At 41.2% G+C, this 22,141-nt stretch overlaps 1 protein-coding gene across 4 annotated transcripts in view; it reads left to right on the top strand.

Moving 5' to 3' along the window:
• pam (peptidylglycine alpha-amidating monooxygenase) overlaps positions 1-22,141 on the top strand; it is a 96,551-nt gene that overhangs the window by 55,973 nt on the left and 18,437 nt on the right. For 2 of the 4 annotated variants that reach the window (XM_063013614.1, XM_063013612.1), the window contains exons 13-16: positions 813-1,006; positions 1,557-1,619; positions 10,532-10,831; positions 15,905-16,031. In XM_063013614.1, coding sequence (XP_062869684.1) covers positions 813-1,006; positions 1,557-1,619; positions 10,532-10,831; positions 15,905-16,031 — 684 coding nt within the window. The remainder of the gene's footprint in view (positions 1-812; positions 1,007-1,556; positions 1,620-10,531; positions 10,832-15,904; positions 16,032-22,141) is intronic. The other 2 variants (XM_063013615.1, XM_063013616.1) reach the window with 2 other exon arrangements.

Here is a 22,141-nt window from a genome sequence, read left to right as displayed (position 1 = left end):
TGGTTTGATAATCTTTATTGGGAAGTTTATGGACGATGCGTAACTTTTTGGAACAGTGACACTAACCAAACAGCCCCAAATATTGCCCCATAAATTGCAAGTTAGTGTAAAACACCCTTGTAACCACCTTGTAACCTTTCTTAAAGCAGACACCTACAAGACGCAATGGCCAACAGCAGCTTTGCAACAATGTACAAATGTTATTAACCTATAGGATCAATGTTATAAACCTATGTTATTAACTGGGCACTCGGGTGGTGCAGTGATGTAATGTGCTAGCACACCTCTTAGAAGCATTCGAAATTCAAGTTCAAATCTCAGCAGAGCCAGCAACCTGGCTGGGCATCCACACAAACACAGTTGGTCGTGGGAGGCAAGGTGTCCAAGTGCCTGTGCGAGCTGAAGGGGAGTCACATGGAGCTTAGTGTGGTGCTCTGTACACTACACGGCTCTGTGTGGGAATCGTTGGACTTATGTCAGAGGGGGTGTGTGTTGATCAGGCTCTACTTGTTCAGATCTGGAGTGCAAGTGGCAGCGGATTCACAATTGGGAATTGGAAATGATTAGATTTGAAAAATTGATTGATAATTTCATTGCTGTATTGCAAAATATCTTTTCTGGCTTATTCACTGCTTGTGTGAATAGAATAGAATGAAATACGATTTAGATGAAACAGTTCTGAGATGATCTTTTAAGAGTAAATGTACTGTGGTAAATTGTTTAGCTTTTTAAAAAGCTTGGCTTATTGGTGACATGTTTTCTATTAAATCGAGGGTCTTACAGTCCTTTTTTACGTTTCTCCTCTCTATCAGTGGTACAGCCAATGATGAAATGTGTAACTTCTACATCATGTACTACATGGACAGCAAGCATGCCGTACCTTACATGGACTGCATGGACCACGGGAGCAGTAACCTGTTCAAAAACATCCCGGCTGAAGCCAACGTACCCATTGCCGTCACCCCTGACCACATGATGTCCATGATGCACGGCTCAGCTCATAATGGTACATGATGACTTTTGGCAGCATCACACTACTCTGAGGACATTGTGCTAAAATGTTTTAAACTAGCTGATGTTGAGTTTCTTATGCTGGTTAATTAAAATTTATTAGTATAGAGATAAATAAAATTAAATGAGTGTTTAGGAGCATTTAACACATAGTTTACCAGGCAAGTGAATTCTTTAGTGTGCTTATCCAGATACATATGGTAATTTCTGGATATTTATTTAAATTTACAGCATTGTTTTTTGTTGGTTGTTTTGGACATTAGGTACCTTTTTTTTTTTACTATTAATACTATTTGCAGCTTTTATTTTTGCTATTAGTGATGTATGGAAATACACTTGCCCAACATATAAAAATAAATATTAATTATATTAAAATTTTTGTTCATTTTTAGGAAGAATTTGAAATCTTTGTATGATTCAAATCTGCATGTGATAAGATCTGCGTTCACTCCACGCTCTCCTTTATATGAATAATTTCTGCCCTTGAGATCATTAAAGCCTTATTTCTCACTCATTTGATGTTTTCTCTCTCCTCATTTTCAAAGACGGCGACACAGATACAGCTCTCCAGCAGCCGAAGAGGGAGGAGGAGGAGGTTCTGGATCAGGGTGAGTCTTTTTTCAAAATGTTGACATATTACAGCACTAATGAAAAGCAGAACCTGCTGATGGCTGCCAGTCGCACCTGAACACGTCATTCTGCTTTTTATAAAAGCACTGACATGTTAGGAAAAGACCCACTTTCAGTCGCATTAGATGTGCAGTAGCATCACACAGTGCAATTAAAAGAAAGATCAAGACAAATGATCATGCAGTGGCTGTTAGTCTTTTAGCCATTAAGCGCTTTTCAGTTCTGGTTAAGCCAATTTTGAACTCAGTTACTGGATATTCGATTGTGCAGTTGCAGATGTTTTGTTTTTTTCTATCACTAGAGACTTTATGATTTGTAATTACTCTTCTAGACTATACCTGGTCAGCACATTTAATCTAGCAGCCAGTTGAGATACTCGTTAAGGAGATTAAGTGATTTTTCATCTTTTCATTAATCATTTTAATATTAGCTGCTATGGACAGACAGAGATTTATACCCACAATCAACACATGTAAAAAAGTGAAAACCACTAAAAGTGGAGATACGTGTTTTTCATTGGACAGCGATGACAGGTGTAACTTTTTTGTGTGAAGCAGAATTTTAAATGTGTTTGTATTTACAAAATACAACAAAGTTGATCAATAAAAACATTAAAAATCGTTTTACTTTTATCAGTTAAATAAAGGTAATGAACAAATAAATGAACAAATCACATATTCCTCTTCTTTATTGCTAGGCTCTTTTAGCCATACAGTCCCTTCTCAGACATTAGCCAATCATATTGATGCTGATGCCCAACCGCCTGATACCACCTCTGAGATTCGAACCCCAGATCCCCGGATCTCTAGCGTATTTTACCCCTGCTTCACCAAAACATCTGGAGAACACATTCTACTGCCACTAAATTCAGCCAAGATTTTACAGATGTCTCCTTATACACAGTCATGTAACAATCCTATAAGAATAATGAAAGCATCATGCTGTTTATGCTCCTCATCCAATCTGCTGCAGGACAGAGTTGATGTGAATGAAGACAGACAGACAGTCCGGGTTGCTTTTTTGAATCAGTGTTGCCTAGTAACCGCTCCCTTGATGTGTGCGGACACAGGAACTCTTCCTGACAAGCTTACCGTTTTGCTTTTATTGTTTTTAGTCTCCGAGGTAAATGGTGACACATTGGTGTCGCACTGACTGTTAAGCTTCACTAAGCCTCAAACTATGGATTCTTCTGTAGCACCACAACAAACTAAAGGTAGCGAACGGACCATCATGCCTTTCTCATTCGACCCCCTTATTTTCCCCCTTTTTTGCGTTCTCTTTTTTTCATGTTGCTCCTTCAGATTCTCATGTGTCCCAGATGAGCTAGAGATGAAAGAGGAGTGAATGCAGATCAGGACGGTTAGCTTTGATGTTGCCGAGCTTGACGGTTGCATTGGTAGCTGCTTTATTAGTGGCGGGTTCAGGATGTGAGCCTTTAATCCATGCACACCTGCTGAGAGCTCGATTCAGGCTCAGAACACAGCGCTATCACCATGTAATCAGCATAACAGACACAAGTTTCTACTTCTCATTGCTAATGCAGCTGGAATCCAAATTCTGCATAAAGAACAAACAGAATATCTGATTGGGTAGAGAAGATCTGATCATGTAAATGTGCCATGGAGGGCTAATTAATAATGTAGGAATACATTTAAGTGCCAGGGACTAATACATCTATAAATACAGCTATTTTACTAACCAAGCAGCAAAGTGTACTGAGTAGTGCATTATTTTATTTACATACTGCATGTCATGTACAGTTTTAAGCTATTTTCTGTAGTTCATTAAGTTAGAAGCATTTTTCTCTTTATAGCTTCCAGTAAGTGTTTTTAAGCTGGTACGTTTCTAAACAAAGTAAAGCTGTTTCTGAGGGGAAGGGTGATTGTACTCCTTGATACGCAGTCGAGTCACATTATTATGACCACCAGCTAATATCCAGAATAACCACCGTGTGAAGCACGGAGTGACTCAGTAAAGTCCTGGTAGGTTGTCACAGGTATCTGGAGCCATGCTGACTGCAGCGCATACCACAGCTGCTGGAGGGGGCGTGGGGGAGGATCCATAGAGCGAATACGATGATCGAGGTCCCACAGATGCTCGATTGAGTTCAAGTCTGGGAGCCAGGGTGGTACTTGGAAGTCTTGGTCATGTTCTTCCAACCAATGTCAGACATTTCTAGCCATGTGACATGTTGTATTGTCTTGCTGGAAGATCCCATCCACCCCTGGAAAGAGAGTCTATTGCACACCTTACATACCCACCAAGTCAGCACACAAACATGACTGCCTTCATGAGCTACGCGCAGCCGGCGTCGAAAGTAGGAACTGGACATAATAATGTGACTCGGCTGTGTATGTACTACTTGACTGTAGCTTCATGATTTTGGGTGCTCAGGTGGCACAGGGGAAAATATCTATGGCTTGAATCTCAGTTGTGCTGTCAGCTGGCTGGGTGTCTACACAGATCCATTGCATAATTGACATAATTGCATAAGGAAAATGAACATCCAGCCATACTTGCTAATGGGGTGCGACTATCTATTACGCTAGCCCACTACAGATAAATTCTGGGTTTGCTATCAGTCAGCCAGTCATCTACACAGACTTGATTGGCCGTTTCTTGGGTGAGAAATAGCCATTTGCGTGTTTGCCTAGTGTTTCTGAATTGGATCAATCTCAGTATATATAAGTTTAGCAATGCAGGGATCCCACTGACCAGACACTGTTTGAGTTATGGGCCCTTCTCAGCACTTCCCTGACACTAACATGTTAATATTGTTGTCGCAATAGCATTTAGGATTGTTAGGATTTTTAAACACGGTCAATGCTGGAATTACAATAGTGATCCAACCAACAATATAAAGCCAACAGGATCCTGTGATCAGAACGTGTACAATGATAAAAGATTAGAGGATAATTAGCACACACTGTGCATGAAAACAACACCTACTGCTAGTGCTAACAGCTATGTGTTCCTAATAAGAATGCCAGTAGGTGAAAACAGTATTTAAAAATCCCAACAACACTACACAGACTTGATTGGCTCTTTCATGGGGAAAGAAATAGCTGTTTACATGCCTAGTGTTTCTGAACTGGATCAGTCTCAGCATACATGAGTTTAGCAATGCATAGGTTTAACAACACGACTATTACAACATCTGACTACAGTTTCCAAACAAAAGTTGAACCACCTCTCAGAAACCAAGGATTTCAGTCCAAATTGTCATTATCGCTAACACCCTGCGCAGATCCACCCACACGCCCTGTGTGTCTGTGCTCGGGAGGTGGCCATGAGTCATACTCTGCTAAAACGCTTCAGCCAAAGTGGGTAAAAAACCTTTCTATCAGTCTTCATGTGACCTTGCCCACACAAAGATTTCATCTAAGCGCTTTGTGCTTCTCTCTTCAATGGATTTAATTTCATTTTAGTCTTGAGGGTATTTTTTAGTGGCCTCAGTTTCTGTTCATACTGTTCGTTCCACATGAGGAATGAGGCTCTCTGTTCCATCACACTGTTTGCTCAGGTACAGTAAGCAAACACGCTAAGCCATTCAGCCATCAGCTAATCCATAAGTCAGCTCACTGTTAATACAGAGGGGTTTAGTTTTGATTATATAGTGTGGGGTGGTGGCTGTACTCTGTCAGATAGGATTGGTTTGTGACTAAATGATTGAAACATACTTGTTTATTGTGGGCTTTCTAAACATTTGACAGAATCTGTCGGATCAAAAGTATACACTCACCGAGCACTATTGGGAACACCTGTTTGGTGCGTACATTCATTGGTCATTTTATGAGCTGCACTTAGCATATAGATGCACTTTGTGGTTATATAATTATTAGTGACTGTCAACAACCTCTCCTATACATCTGTAGAAAGGGACCCCACTGACCAGATGCTGTTTGTGTGATGGACCTTTAGCAGCACTACCCTGACACTAACATATTTATATTATTGTGTTGTACTGGTATGAATGTATCAGACGCAACAGTGTTGTTAGGATCAATGCTGAAAGAAAAATAGTGCACCAATTAAAAATATGAAGCCAACAGCATCCTGTGATCAAAAAGTGTCCACTGATAAACGCATTGTGCATGAAAACAACACCTACAACTAGTGTTAACAGTGTGTCTGTTCCTAATAAGGATGCCAGTAAGTATAAATGGTATTTAAAAATCCCAACAACACTACTGCACCTGGCACACACTTACTATTTTTGATTTTGATCTTTATATCCAGTCTACAGAAAACCTGGAAGCGTACAAGTTTTTGTGTTTTCTGATGGATGTCTGCTTCCTTTAAGACACTTAAAATCTGTCACCTCATCTTTTGAAGCTCTTTCCCATGAAAAGTCACTGTGTGATAAATGCTCTCTCTGCGCACAAGCTTTTAGAAGTAAAGACTGGCTGCTGTCACTCTGTCTGACAGTAGTGACATAAATTCCATCCTTTGCACTGAAGGAGCAGGAGCAGTTATGCACTTCCGACCGACTCCTGGAAATTAACAGCTGTAGGAATTTTTTGACAGTTAGACAATTATGGGAGATGTCTTTCGAAAGAAAGGTGTTTCATTCATTCAGTACTTGTACTATCTATACTACTATACTACTATACCAAGACACATTTAAGCTTTTCTTAATAATACTTAATAATACTTAATAATCCTCTTTAGGTTGCTTTTAACATTACTTAGTCACTCATCTGTATAGGATCCTATACAAAGAACATGTTTTGAATGATGCTATAATGCTGTATACTGTATTTTTACACACTTGGGTAGCATTGCCACCACACAGCAAGAAGAGTTGTGTCCTTCTGCATTGCCACTTTGGCTGGGAGGCTTGCCAGCTAAGCAACCTGGTATCAAACTAAGCATACCTGGTATCAAACTAAGCAAACTAAGCATACCATCAGACTAAGCAACCTGGTATCAAAACAAGCAGGTTTGTTGGCAAACCTGCTTGTTTTGATACCAGGTTGCTTAGTCTGGTCTGGTTGTCCACTGGTGTGTGACACTAACACACTTATCTCTTTCTGGAAACTCATCCGGTGTCACAGCATTTTTGGGCCTCTGGGAGAGCGGATTGCCCCAGAGGTGGTGTGATGGAGGACACCACCCGTGAATCCATGTTATGCATGGGGTCCTTCGTATGACACATGATGCATGGCAAAACTGCTTTCTGCTAGCTGTGCCAATGAGTGCCAAGCTTAAATACAATACACAATACTGACTGAGAGTACTGGCTGTTTATTTAGATACACTAATTATTTAGAGACAAGCATCAAAGCGGCAAATGTATGTGGTATGCGACACTTAAGGTAGCGGCACTGCGTCACTCCATAGGAAAGAATGGCAAAGCCAGCACAAAAGCTGTTTTGACGTGTATCAAGTAAATGCAGTCTTGGGATTAAACACTGATCGCAAACACACCCCAATATATCACACAGGCCACACACTCATCCACACTTAATAGCAATTTAGCTTAACCAATCCACCTTTAGCATGTTTCAGGAGGGTGAAAAAAACTCCAGGAAAAAAGGAGAAAGAGCAAAACTCTATGACAGGCAGTGATTGAATATAAGGATCAAACCCAGGACCTTAAGAACCATGTTGCTATGCTGCACCCACTCTACCAGCTGTTCCACCAGGCAACCCTGTTATTGAGACATGCTCTTTGGTAAAGCAGCTGCAAATGACAGCTGATGTGCGTAGATATTAGAAGTCATGAAAGATTAGAAGTGAAGGATCGGCTGCTTTCTGAGAGTATTGACATTGCCTGTGGTGTACAGAGCTCGAGATCTGAGGTTTCGATATGGCTTAAAGGTTTTTCTCGGGGTGAAAGTGACACTCGTATTTAGAGAAGTGGGTGAGGATGGGAAAGAGGACATTTCCAGGTGAAACCGCACCTCGGTCTTCACCATCGCCGGCGGGTAAAGCTGTGACACTCATTATCTTCACACTCTCAAGCTCCCAGCTGGACAGCTTGATAAATGACTTACTATATTTGCCTTTGCTGTTATTAGGGCACAAATCCAGGAACTGTCAGACGGTTTGTCTGTGTGTGTTTGCTGGTCAGCCCGTGATGGATGGCCTCAATAAAGTTGAAACAACCTTTACTCGTATATTACAGGAGGCGGGGCTTTAGGTCATAGTGCTTACTCAAAGACGATGGAAGTGGAATTGTTTGTTGACCTTTTTTACTCACACAGTGCCAGTTCTGGATTCTGAAATAATTAAACTTTCAACTTGTGTGAACATCACAAGAATATAATCTTTATAGACTGCAATTACTAGAAAGAAATTATACACTTTATGGCCAAAAGTATGTGGTCACCTGACCATGAGCTTGCTGGACATGCCATTCCTGTACCAGGGGCATTAGTGTAGCATTAGATTCCCTCTGTTGCAGTCTTTTCTCATCTTTTTTAATGCATTTTCTCCCCATTTTCCTCCCCATTTAGCGCAGTAAATTTGTCTTCTGCTGCTGAGGGATACCCGATTGCATCCGAGGAGAGCATGTCGCTGTACACGCCTCTTCCGACACGTGCACATGCATTCTTCACAGGCGTCTCTTCCACCAATCAGGGTCCTTACACAGCGTATGAAGATCCCACCCACACAAATAATCCGGCCCCCACCCTGCAGATACGGTGGCCAATTAGCATCTGCTGCAGGCACTGTCAGTTATGCCCTCCAGATGGCGCCCAGCCGGCCGGTGGCAACGGCGAGTTTCAAAACTCGTTTAGAAACTCGCCGCAGGTGTGCTAGCGGAATATCCCGCTGCGCCACCTGGGTGCCAGTCTTCTCTCTTCTGAAAAGGCCTTTCACAAGCTTTTGAAGAGTCTGTTGTAATATGTGCCCCACAGTCAAACAGCATTGGTGGACGGTGAGGGGCGTTCATTGAATTTACTCCACACCAAATGAACTGAACCATTTTCTGATGGACCTGGATTTGTGTACGGAGTCACGACCATAAGGGGTCTTCCCAAAACAGTCCAAGGTGTGCCAATCAGTCATTAGGATGGGTGTCCACATACTTTACACAGTGTACATTGTATTAGTCCTACTTTTATCTAGGGTTGTGGCAGTCCCGTTTGTCATTTTTCATTACGGTACTGTCTTTGCAAGCATCTGATGCCAAGTTCTGGGAAATAATGACAGATGTTATGATGATTGGTATGAAGCCAGTTAGCGTGCAAAATCAGTTAACCAACCACAATCCAGTGTTGGAACTGAACCCATTTTTCTGGCTGGGTTTGACTGAATTTACAAGGGGAAAGGCTTGTGTTGGCAGTGTAGCTTCATGCTAACCCATCTTAACGGTTATCATCAGTTAAATTTTTGACACTAGAAAAGGATCAAGTGCACATAATAATAGTAACTAGTCTGTATGGCTGCTTGGAGTCCAGTCATTAGAATTATTCAATCCATACACATAATTAGCTTAATACTGACTAACATTTTAAACCAGAACAATGATAGGTTATGTAACTGAAATGCTTTAAGCCCTGAACCTATTTTTAAAACTAGTCACCATATATGTACATCATATAAACAGCTTGATTCATTTGGCAAATCAGATTCAATCTGATTGAACTTTGAGTTCAGTGGCAAGAGGTAAAAGCTGAGCCTTAAAGCGGTAAATCTGTGCCGTTCGCAGCACTCAGGATGGCACCCTGCCTCACTCTGTAGAAAACAATAGCATAGCCAGCACTAATTCAGGTTTGCTGCGAATCATGCAGTGCAGCCGTGTACTCATTTATGTATCGTATAGAGCTGGGTAACTAATCATGTGTAATGTTATAGAAGGCATAGATACGTGTATAACAGACAGTGGAATTAAATGATCCATTATTTAATTGTGTATGGTTAGAGACTTTTGTTCAGTTGCTGTAGATGACCATCCTGTGCTAAATGCTGGGTAATTTCAGCTCTCCTTTTTTAAATGCAGTGGAGGATGTGCAGCAGACATGACGCATTTGTGGAGCGCTGAGAAAACATGACTGAATAAGAGATGGTGCTTAATGAGAGGCTGACCTTTTCTAGCCTGATAACCCGTCACTTACCAGAGTGAATATAAAGTAGGCTCACTGGAATTAATATTATATAAAAGAGGGTGTTGTCAAAAAAGTCTTCTACATATAATTATTAATAACAAATGATCAGGTTTCTATGATTAATACATCCAATGTGATAATGCTAAGCAGATATTCATTTTCTATGCCAAACAGAGATTTTCTTGGCATAAAACAGATATTTGAATGTATTATTGTACAGAATGGTTTTGGCTCACCTGCCATGAAGATGGACAGGGGGGTTCTGTTTCAGAATCCTGTCCTTCTGCCTTGCCATTTATGGCTGTCCGGGGGTCTTGGAGGTGCAAATAATTGACAAGTCAGTTCCTCTCACTATCATATTGCAGCAATTAAGCCTTTGTACACCCCACAGATTATCCTGCTCTTTATCTTTGCCTTTCTGCTGTGTATGATGCTTAACTCCTTTACACTATATGGCCAAAAGTATGTGCACACGTGTCAATGAGCTTGTTGGACGTCCCATTCTAAAACCATGGGCATTAATATGATTCCCACCCCCTTTGCGGCCAAAGGCTTTATAAAGAATTTGAAGCGTTTTGAATTTTATATAATTGAGTGTATACACCTTTTAGCAATGGTGTGGCTAAAACAGCCTAAACAGATCTTATTAGAAGAGGTGTCCACAGTCTTTTGGCCATTACTTGCATTCTCTAGACTGGCTACTGAGTCAATCCCGCTTCCTTCGTTTTCTAAAGCTTTTATTCACATGGCCAATTTTTCTTCCTCTGCTTGTTCTCTTTCTTCCTTTATCTTGTCTTCTTTTTTTCTTCCTCCCCCTCTGTTTTCCTATGCAGGTGACTTCTATTCCCTTCTGTCCAAACTTCTAGGGGAGAGGGAGGATATTGTCCATGTGCATAAGTATAATCCAGTGGAGGCTAAGGCGGATCTGGTGGCTGAAATCGATAGCATAATGCAAAAGAAAGACTTGGGCTGGCCGGCTCCCAGGCTAGGCTACACTAACAGAGGTGGTGCAGTTCTGATGAGGGACAGAATGCATAAGTTCCACCAGTTAGAATCTACAGTCAGGCCTCCAGGGACCCAGCCTGTGCCTGCCAGACTGCCTGGCACAGTGGGTGCAAAGGCAAATAAACAAGGTGGGTTTTGGTCTTGGTTTACATGAAATAAAAAAGGGGCATGGTGTTATTTTCTTATTCGTATCTTCATTTAGAGCTTTTCTTTTGATGCTCATCTCATTCTCATCATGAATCTTTTATTTTGAGAAGAGTGAGGTCAGCGGCTAAATTACAGTATGTAATCCAAGTTATTAGAAGAGAACTGAGAGGCTGGCTGACTGGAAATGCTTTTCTTTGGACAGTTTCCCATATGCAGTGCTCTCATCAGATTACAGATATTAATCTTACTGGGAAGACTGTAATGGTGGTGTTAAAACTCTGGGCCTTTTTTGGCACTTGCGAGAAGAAATTATAATGGGCGCCAATGCAGCAACTACTGCGATGACTTGTATATATATTATGCGTTTTCCTCCCATATTCTCCCAATTTAGTGTAGTCAGTTTGTCTTCTGCTGCTGGGGATCCCCAATATTTTGCAGTTGAGGAGTGCATATTGTTGCTCACACTTCCGACGACCCGCGCGCAGCCCTTAACCGAACCCGTGTCCACCCATGCACTCTGCACAGGCGACTCTATACGCCAATCAGAGTCCTTACACAGCATTTAAAGACCCCGCCCACATATTCCGGTCGTACCTCCCTGCAGGCACTGCCAATTATGCCCGCTAGATGGCGCCCAGTTTAAAGACGCGAAAGGTGTCTGTCAGCAGACTGACTTAATTAAGGTCTGTACATTAAGGTCCTGATTTACTAAGGATTTTAATAGTGCTAATTTGCATAAAGTAAATTTTACAGAATTGTAAAATTACAACACATGTAGATAGATTGCTGCTCTGTTCAAGGTATCCCTGCCTTACACTCAGTGTTTCCCAGTGAAACCAAACCGGACTGACCAGGATAAAGCGTTGATGAAAATATTATGATATAAAACTTTATAAGAATAAAGAACATTTAATAAAACACTTGCACTGGGCGCCCCCTAGCGGGCATAATTGGCAGTGCCAGCAGGAGACAGAATTAGCCAACAAGTCTGCCAGGTGAGAAAAGACTGGCTTGAAAAAGTGGGTGGGATCTTCAATGCCGTGCAAGGGCTCCAGTTAGTTGCCCGAGGCGCATGTACAGAAAGTGGAGGAGCCCGGGGATCAGGGTGTGGCTCTCCGCATCTAAATTCACAAAGGAATTTACAAAGGTGTGGGCGAATAAGGGTTGTGGACTGCGTTGCGGAAGCCTCGGAGGGCGTAAGGCAGGCAAACCCTCCTCGGACCACCGGAGTCCCAGCAGTGGAAGACTAATTGATGATGAATTGGGAGAAAAAGGAAAATGCATAAAGGAAACACTTGCAGATTTGAAAGCCAGCATGGATGAAGGGTGGAGACGCTTTTACATTGTGTTTATTGCACTATCCAAATTGCCTCATTTATTTTGCAATCGCCTGCTGGTACAGTATATGATTTGTGCAACTTATGTTTATGTGCGTATTAGCTCGCTGCCAAGGTGCTGTAGATCCGCGGGTAGGAACCAATTACAAATCCAAAGCCAACAAAACAAACAAAATTGCACGCAATTGCTGGTAAAAGATTGAGGCCAAAGCTGTTGCATTCATTCTCATCCCAGTTGGTGTAATCGCTGCTGCTGTTCACCGCTTGCTGGGAAGATTTCACGAGGGCTGTGGTTTCTGAGCTCAGGCTGGTTCAGTCATGCTCTTGTGTTCATGCTCCACAGTGCTGGCGGCAGCTGCCGGGAAAACACACAAAGCTACGAGACTGCTTTTAGTTAACGTCTATGTTGTACACTGTAGCCTGCAGTGGCTGTGTTTGTTTTGGTAAGTTGTTTGAGCTCGGTACTGACCCAGAGTAGGGTCAGACAGCTGTACTCTTGCACTCGAATTGCTTTCAAGCGTGCTAGCGTCAGCCGTGACCATGTATCTTTCAAGTCATATATACACTGATCAGCCATAACATTAAAACCACCTCCTTGTTTCTACACATACTGTCAAGTCAGAGACGATCGCTCATCTATTGCTGCTGTTTGAGTTGGTCATCTTCTAGACCTTCGTCAGTGGTCACAGGACGATGCCCACAGGGCGCTGTTGGCTGGATATATTTGGTTGGACTGTTCTCAGTCCAGCAGTGACGGTGAGATGTTTAAAAACTCCATCAACATTGCTGTGTCTGATCCACTCATACCAGCACAACACACACTAACACACCACCACCATGTCAGTGTCACTGCAGTGCTGAGAATGATCCACCACCTAAATAATATCTACTCTGTAGTGGTCCCGTGGGGGTCCTGACCATTAAAGAACAGAATGAACGGGGACTAACAAAGCATGCAGAGAAACTGATGGACCACAGTCAGTAATTGTAGAACTACAAAGTGCCTTTATATGGTAAGTGAAGCTGATAAAGTGGACAGTGAGTGTTGAAACAAGTAGGTGGTTTTAATGTTATGGCTGATCAGTGTACAGTTTATGTCATTGTCATTAGGAGGAGCTTTGTTGTGTCTCTAGGCCTCTCACTCTCAGCTTGTGTTCGTTTCTGATCCTATAATACAGTCTAAACAGTCCTGAGCTCTGCTATGCTTATTTATAGTTTATTCATCTGCCATCATTTTTTTTTTTTTTTTTTTTTGCCAAGACAACAAAACTCATCAAGCACAGCAGTGACGTGTCACTATCCTCATTTCTGTGTGGGTGAGAGGGATATTAATCATGATGCCGGCTTGGAATAGGCTGTGTTATTGTTTGGGCCTCACAGTGATTTCATGCTCCATTACTAATGCATGCCGTTCACAGCAATCTAAAGTCATCGCTGTTACACGTCCAAAGGGAAATGCAGCACAGATATAGCTTCTATTGAAATACCTAAATATGTCTGGCTTCCCGAAGCGAAACCATTTTATTAAAGTGAAATCTGCTGAATTATCTCACAGGACGTAAAACAATATTACATTTTTGTAATATCTGGCTTTTTGCCGGTCTCAGTAACTTTTATAGGCACTACTAAATTTTATTTGCTCGTGAAATGATTATGGCCCTGACTTCAGTAAGGTCCAAACTTTTTGTACATTTTTCAGAAGTTGCTAAATATATGTGGACACCCCTCAAAATGATCAAGTCCAGGAGTTTTAGCTGCACACATTAATAACAGGTGGTTTAATCTAATTGTAGATCCAAATTAAATGCTTACAGTTTTGGAACAAGAGAGACTCATTCTTGTTCCTCCATGACAATGAAAACAATTTTGACTAAATAGGCATAAATTCCCACATACCCACTCCCAAACTGTGTGACCTTCCCTAAGAGTGGAGGCTGTAATAGCCACAAATAGAAGCTAATCTCCATATTAATTCCTTTATTTATTAAAGAGGGCGGCACAGTGGCTAAGTGGGTAGCACTAGGTTTGATCCCCAGGTGGGGCGGTTCGGGTCCTTTCTGTGTGAAGTTCGCATGTTCTCCCCGTGTCTGTGTGGGTTTCCTCCGGGTGCTCCGGTTTCCTCCCACAGTCCAAAGACATGCAAGTAAGGTAAATTGGAGACACTAAATTGTCCATGACTGTGTTTGATATAACCTTGTGAACTGATGAACCTTGTGTGTAATGAGTAACTAACGTTCCTGTCATGAATGTAACCAAAGTGTAAAACATGACATTAAAATCCTAATAAACAAACAAATAATTATTAAAGAAGGTATAAAAAATGTTGCCCTATATACTGTACATCAGTTTGGCCATATGATGTACCAGTAAATATTTCATTTTTATTTTCATCACTGCTTTATCTTAGTCGGGGTCCCAGTGGGGAAGGTTTCCTCAGAAACAATGGGCACGAGCTAAGAATACATGCTGGACAGGGTGCCAATCTATTGCAGGGCTTCAGACCCCCTTCAGCCTTCTCAACATAGCCATTCATGTCTGTGTAGATGCTTGGCCGGACGATAGCACACCCTGAAGCAACCACCACACCACCTGAGCACCACTCATAGAAATAAATGAAAATATTACTCATAGAATGTGGTCAAATCCACTAGTTTATAAAAATGGTCCATCACATATTGAGTTATTGATTTAATAACTTTATCTCGGTATTTTACACACTGATTGATTATTTAAATCTGGGATAAATAATGTATTTTGGTCTGGATAGCTTGACACCTCTGAACAATGAATTTAAGATGGTCTCATCTGGGTCATAATAACAACTGGCAACAACTAAGAACCACACTAAACACTCAAATAGATGAAGAACAGAACGTTCATGTTTTTTTGTGGAGGGGTGGCATTTGAAACTTTATTTTCACACTGTAACTTTATTTTGGACCCCAATTTGTTTTGTCACCAAGCTTGGTCTGTTTAAGCATGTGTAAAAACTGATTTTAAGCTTGGGTGCAGTCTTAGTTATCAATCTCTGATCCACAGAACAATGGGGTCCTAACATTTGCTTTAGGGGAACTTGATGCCAGACTGTGTGCTTTAAAAGCGATTTGTTCATGAGGCTGGGAATAAAGTAATGTGATTGGCCAAAGGTTCTACATTGGATTAATTAATTTAAACATCTGTTGGCAACGACTGCAAAACATTCTTAGGCCACATAATGTAGATATTTGACCTCCACTACTCAACTATCAGACTTGCTTCGGAAGATCACCTCCATCATCACGTCCCTCGATGATTCACAACATGTCTGATGAGGCTCCATAAATGTGTTCACAATTCCATTAACCACGCACCCTGATTTGAATTTAATGCGTCATGATTCTTCATTGCTCTCTCAGGCATACACCCGCCCTGCTGACTGACTGCCTCAGAGCAAACACTCCTGAACGGCAAACAGCAGCATTCCACCAGTCGCTTGGATTTCATGCACTGGAAATTAGACCCGAGTTAGCAGATTGCCAGGGTGTGCATTACAATGTTAAATGAAGCTTGAGAAGTTAACAGCGCAGTTCAGCATTTGGATCAGTCAGTCATCAGGTTCATTACGTTAACAGTTCTGATTACGCCACCATATGCTGTGATGTTATTTTTGAAACCGTGACGGTGTTTACTTAATATTTGGCTCTTTTATGTCTGTGTGTGGTTGTATGTGTGGAGCAGCCCATCTGGTGGAGATGACTGGCTGGCCGGAGGTTGGGCTGCAGCTGGGTCAGGTGTCTGGTCTGGCGTTGGACTCTGATGAGAATCTGGTTGTTTTCCACAGAGGAGACCACCGATGGGGAGTCAAGTAAGTATTTAAAACACACACGTGGCCTTCCTTATAAATCTGGAGTTGCTAGTTTATTAGATAAACTTACCTTATATTTACATCTGATTTTGTCATGTACACCCGCTATACAGGTGCACTTTGTAGGTAAGAATTTAATCTGTGCACAACCTATCACCAGCCCCAACCACCCCAATCAGCCATGAGTAGAAAGAAATGCACCACTGACCCAATTATTTAGGTGGTGGACCATTCTCAGCATAGCAGTGACACTGACATGGTAGCATGTGTGGTGCTGGGAGCAGGGTGTCAGGTACATCAGTGTTGCTGTTTATTAATACTGTGTACATTTAGTGGACAGCACATTACACACCCAAACTACAGGGTCAGACCCTGCTTTGGAAAAGTAGTCATAAAATGTCCTGCAGGAACACGATCAATGCTAAATGCTGTGCAACATATATTTAAAAGTATGTGGATATCCCTTCTACTTACTGAGTTCAGGTGTTTTAACCACACTCACCTTTTAAAGGTGTGTAACATTAACATGACAGCCAGCATGACATGTGCTGGTTCCTCCTTCACAACATCAAAAAGATTCGGCCATTTCTCTCTTTGAAAGCCACTTAGATTCTTCTTCAGTCACTTGTAATCTGTCAGCTGGACTACTGCAACTCCCTCCTGGCAGGATCTCCCATGTCCACGATTCAACCCCTGAAATTCATTGAAAATGCAGCTGCTTTCCACCAACCTAAACGCTGCCACGTCACCCCACTGCTGCATTCTCTTCACTGGCTTCCTGTAGCTGCCCACATTCAGTATAAACACTGATGCTTGCCTACAAAGCCAAAAATGGACCAGCTCCGAAACTACCTTAAAGAACTCATCTTACACCTTACACGCCATTCTGTATTCATTACATTACATTACATTACATTAATAGCAGACCTTTACTGAATAGGGATTCAAATTCCCACAATTTTTGTGAAAAGCATTTCCACAGGAGTGGAGGCCATTCTTGCCACACAGGGTGGGGCAAATTTATAATAATGCCAGTGGTTTTTAAACACAATGTCCAAACAGCTTATGGTCAGATGTTTCAAATGTGCATGGCAACGCCTATTTCATAATATTTCATAACAGTGCATGATGTGCATTAATCTCCTTACTGGTGGGCAGTTAGCAGATCTCAGAGTTTAAATACCTTTCTTTCTTTCTTTCTTTCTTTCCTTTCCTTTGCTTTCCTTTTCTTTCATTTCTGTCTGTCTTTCCTAAGAAATTAATTTTGCACTGTGTTGTGCTCTGTTGCTGAACATGTATTCAGCTGTATATTGTTTGCCATTACTCTTGTCTAGAAAAAGGTCAGTTGTGTATATACACTGAGATTGTTTTCCTTGTGCGTGTTTTGCATCACCCTAAGGCCACCTCAAACAATTTGACGTTTTAAATCTTAAGCAGGGCCGCTCGGGTGGTTCAGCGGTCTAATGCGCTAGCACAACACAAAGCAGCAGGGTCTCTTTCGGCTGCCACTGCAACATGCCATCTCTGGCATACTGCCATCTGGGCACTTGTGTGAAATGGGGGTGTTTCATTAAGCATAGCGTGGCTCTCCATACACAATACAATCTCTGCAGTTCGGGGGGGGGGGGGGGGGGGGGGGGGGGGGTGGCGGCTTGGTGGGTAGCACAGCAAGAAAGTCCTGGGGTTGATTCCCAGGTAGGGCCAAGGTCTTTCCATGTGAAGTTTGCATGTTCTTCGAACAGCCTAGTAATTGGAGTAGCAGAAAGAAGAAAGAAATTCATTCTAAAATATGGAAGCATCATCGGGGAAAAGGGTTCACACCAAAATGGTCACATATACTGTATGTTGCTTTTCTTTGACTATAAATGACTAAAAATGGACTCGGGTCCTGAACTATTTTTGGATTTTGCATTTAACATTGTAGGTTGGTTTTCTCCAAAAATAAATGTGTCTGAAGCTGACTCATCATGGCTGTTAGATGTTTATTCAGTGTTTGTCAGCTGCTTCATGTTGCTTAGAATATCTCACATTTCAACATGTTTATAACTTCTATAGGTGTTGATACAAGCTGTTAATGTGTAATGAATATATAAGAACTCGCTGTGCAGATTTGTTTGTAATGGCAACTTGGTCCATGTCATGTTTCTGCTATGTATGCAAGTAAATCAAGTTTTATCCAGTGACTATGACTGTAACTGCCCTGACCTGTGTCATTTTTAGTCACCTGTGCTTTTAACTGACAAATTTGTGGAAAAAGCATGAATGTTTTTTCTGAGTTAGACCAGTGTAATTACTGTCATTCTGACATGCACTAAATGCCCTGTAAAAGCAGAGCGACCTTTTAAAAATTCACGCACAGCATAAAGCCATTTGTAAAGCTGTAGCAAATGAATCTCTCGTATCACTGTATGTACTTAAAAGCTAAGGAGTGAAACAGAGTAGCTGTTCTGATACTGAAGTCATTTGAGTTGCTTAAGGCTTACAGCCCTGACTGAGGTGTCATTAGCCTTAACACCAGCGCTAGTCACGTGTGGCTGCTTAATCCACAAAGCTTTAGCAGGATCCTACAGCATTAACGCAAACAAAGCTGCTTGTACAGCGCATGATGAATGGAGGCTGATAGCCACTTTATAATCTTCTCATTATTTGGCCGGCCGTGGCTTTATCAAGCGTTTCTTCACGTCCATGAGTGGATTAAAAGGAATCATTCTGGGTAATGGGACCTGATTTGTATCTTAATGGTAATAGATCACATATAAATCTAACAAAGCATGATGTGTCTGTACTGAAGGCTGTAACAGCAATGGTACACACTCATGCCACATCGCAGTTATTAACAAATAATACAGGATTATTAGACAATAAAATCACTTTATCAAAGTGAATGCACTGATGACAGAAATATTCCATCCACAATACCTGGGCTGCGTCCGGAATCGCATACTTCCATACTCAATAGTACGCGAAATGAGTACGCGAGAGCGGTTAGTATGTCCGAATACATAGTATACACAAAGAGGTACGCGAGAAGTACCCGGATGACCTACTTATTGGGCAGCCATGTTTGAGTATGCAAGCGATGCACACTTGCGGTCCGTTAATGTATCCCATAATGCAACTGGAGCTGCGTAGGCGTTCGAAGCGTAATAAGAAACAAGAAAGATAGCAGAGTCCTCTGTTTACAAGTGTAAGTAAGATAAATAAAATAAAACATTTTAAAGACGAATTAATAACAAAAACACGATAAATATCCAAAAGTTTGGCGAGTGGGGTTTGTAATGAGTCTGTAACCATGGTGATATTACGTCATCACGTCCCACGTCATCACTTGACGTTGGAAAGATGGCGGATGTAGTGCGTAGCGGTGTTGTGTGCATACTGCATACTTCTGTACTGGAAGTATGTACTTTTTTACCGGCAGAGTAGTGCATACTTCCTCCAATCTAGTACATACTCTCTAAGTATGCGATTCCGGACGCAGCCCTGGACTTTATTTGGAGCTGGTTACTTAAATATGTATGTAGATGCTAAGAGAGTTTTGTGTATCCAGACTACAGTACTAATATGCTATATATATATAAATATCTTTGGTTTTCTGAACAACCCATTTAGTTTCTTAACCTTACCTTTACCTTGGGGGTCACCAGTTTTTTTTACTGAGCAGAACTCTCAGGGCATACATGTATTTACTCCTAAGCAAAGCTGGTTATAGAAGTGCTTCCTGTTAAGCTAGAATAATCAGGTATTAAAAATTTTAAACTAACAAAGCAATTAATATTTACAAACAGTACTAGGCGCTTTGGAAGTGCAGCGGTCTCAAGCTCTCAAGTTGAATCTCAGCTGTGTAACCAACCGGAAGCACTGGGCGACTTTCCTTGGAGAGACAGAGGAAGTAATAAACAGGGAACTGAACTACATTAAAAATAGGAAAATAGGAAAGGAAAACAAAAAAGTGGTAAACAGTGTGATTGTGCATTACACCGATCGGGCATAACATTATGACCACCTTCCTAATAATGTGTTGGTCCCCCTTTTGCTGCCAAAACAGCCCTGACCTGTCGAGGCATGGAGTCTGACACCTTTCTGTCAGAACCAGCATTAACTTCTTCAGCAGTTTGTGCTACAGTAGCTCATCTGTTGGATCGGACCACACGGGCCAGCCTTCGTTCCCCATGTGCATCAATGAGCCTTGGCCGTCCATGACCCTGTCGTCGGTTTACCACTGTTCCTTCCTTGGACCACTTTTGATAGATACTGACCACTGCAGACCGGGAACACCTCACAAGAGCTGCAGTTTTGGAGAAGATCTGACCCAGTAGTCTAGCCATCACAATTTAGTCTTTGTCAAACTCGCTCAAATCCTTACGATTGGCCATTTTTCCTGCTTCTAACACATCAACTTTGAGGATAAAATGTTCACTTACTGCCTAATATATCCCCCCCACTAACAGGTGCCATGATGAAGAGAAAATCAGTGTTATTCACTTCACCTGTCAGTGCTCATAATGTTATGTCTTGTCGGTGTATTATTGTTTTGATTATTTATGATAAGATGCCATATTAAAATTAATTTTGCTTCTAAATCAGCATTGTTTTTCTTTATATTTATTTATAGCTGTAAATTATAAGGCTTTTTGTCACTACATAGATGTATTAATAACACTTATTTTCGCTGGTAATCATTCATACTTTACAGATATGCAGGGTTGAGCCTGGGTTAAATGTTTTTGCTTATTCTTTAACAAAATTACCACTTTTATTCCTTTTTGAGATTGTTAAAACAAGCAGTGGAACCACACGTGCACTGGTCAAAGATGCAAATATCTGAGAAAAAGAAAAACAGAATTGATAAACAGTGTGATCACAGCAAGTATAAAAATAGCAGCACCTGAAGAACAAATCCTGGTTGGCTTGTTTACATCCTTCCTATATTTTAAACATTCCCCCAAGAGCCTCTTACTCCATCCCACTCCACCATTTTACGCCTCAGTGAAAACGTCAGGCTTTTGTTGCTTAACAGCTAATGAAAAACATCATCTGTTGCTATAATTTACCTTGTAATTTCAAATTCAACCATGTTATATATATGTTATATATATATTATATATGTTATATATATATATATATATATATATATATATATATATATATATATATATATGTTATATATATATATATTATATATATATATATATATATATATATATGTTAACCTTTATATACACACTTTGTGATACCATTTAAATCAGTGCTTCTAAACCTATGGCTCATTGCACATGGAGGTGTGAATCTTACTTAGCAAATATAAGCCTGTTGTTCATTTATGTAGATGCATGTTTCTACCCAGAACAGCTGGCATCTCGCTGTTGTGTGCCACAGCTTATGAAAAAGGCTGAGAACCACAAAATAATCCACTGTTAGGCACTTAAGAATGTCTGGTGTGGGAGGTGCAGAATTATTAATAGAGTTAATAACTAAACTATTATGGAACATATTAAAACCCAATAAATTAAGCCTGTATTCACAAGAAGTCTGTTATTCCTTATGTCCTGTAATACTATACCTTTTTTAGTGCCCACTTGCCCTGGCACAGCAGAAAGATTTAAGAAAAGACTATTAATTACCCGCTTCTGCCTAAATGACTCAAGCTTATCTCCATAAATCCTCAACCTAAAAGCTGTACCAGATAACATCTAGATAAGACAGAGCAGTTGTAGCTTAGCGGTTAAGGTACTGGACTAGTACAGGGTCGCTGGTTCAAGCCCCATCTCTGCCAGGTTACTGATGTTGGGCCCTTGAGCAAGGCCCTTAACCCTCATCTGCTCAGACTGTATACTGTCACAATACTGTAAGTCGCTCTGGATAAAGGCATCTGCTAAATGCTGGAAATGTCAATGTAAATAAGACTAGTTTGGTGTCAGCCATCTTTTGGTGATGCTCCGACTGAGGTGTTTGGTCCGAGTGCTTCTGACACAGTCCTGCTGTATAAGAGACAGAGAGATTGAGAGGTTGTGTGGGTGAAAATTAGAGATGGGACGATCGATCGGCTACGAATCGGTATCGGCCGATTTTTAATCAAAATATGCTATCGGCGATCGGCCGATATTTCC

This window comes from Trichomycterus rosablanca, chromosome 18 (genome assembly GCF_030014385.1).
Source record: "Trichomycterus rosablanca isolate fTriRos1 chromosome 18, fTriRos1.hap1, whole genome shotgun sequence".
Taxonomy (NCBI): Eukaryota; Metazoa; Chordata; class Actinopteri; order Siluriformes; family Trichomycteridae; genus Trichomycterus; species Trichomycterus rosablanca.
The sequence above is the reverse complement of the archived record's forward strand: the minus strand, read 5'-3'. Positions and strand labels throughout refer to the sequence as shown.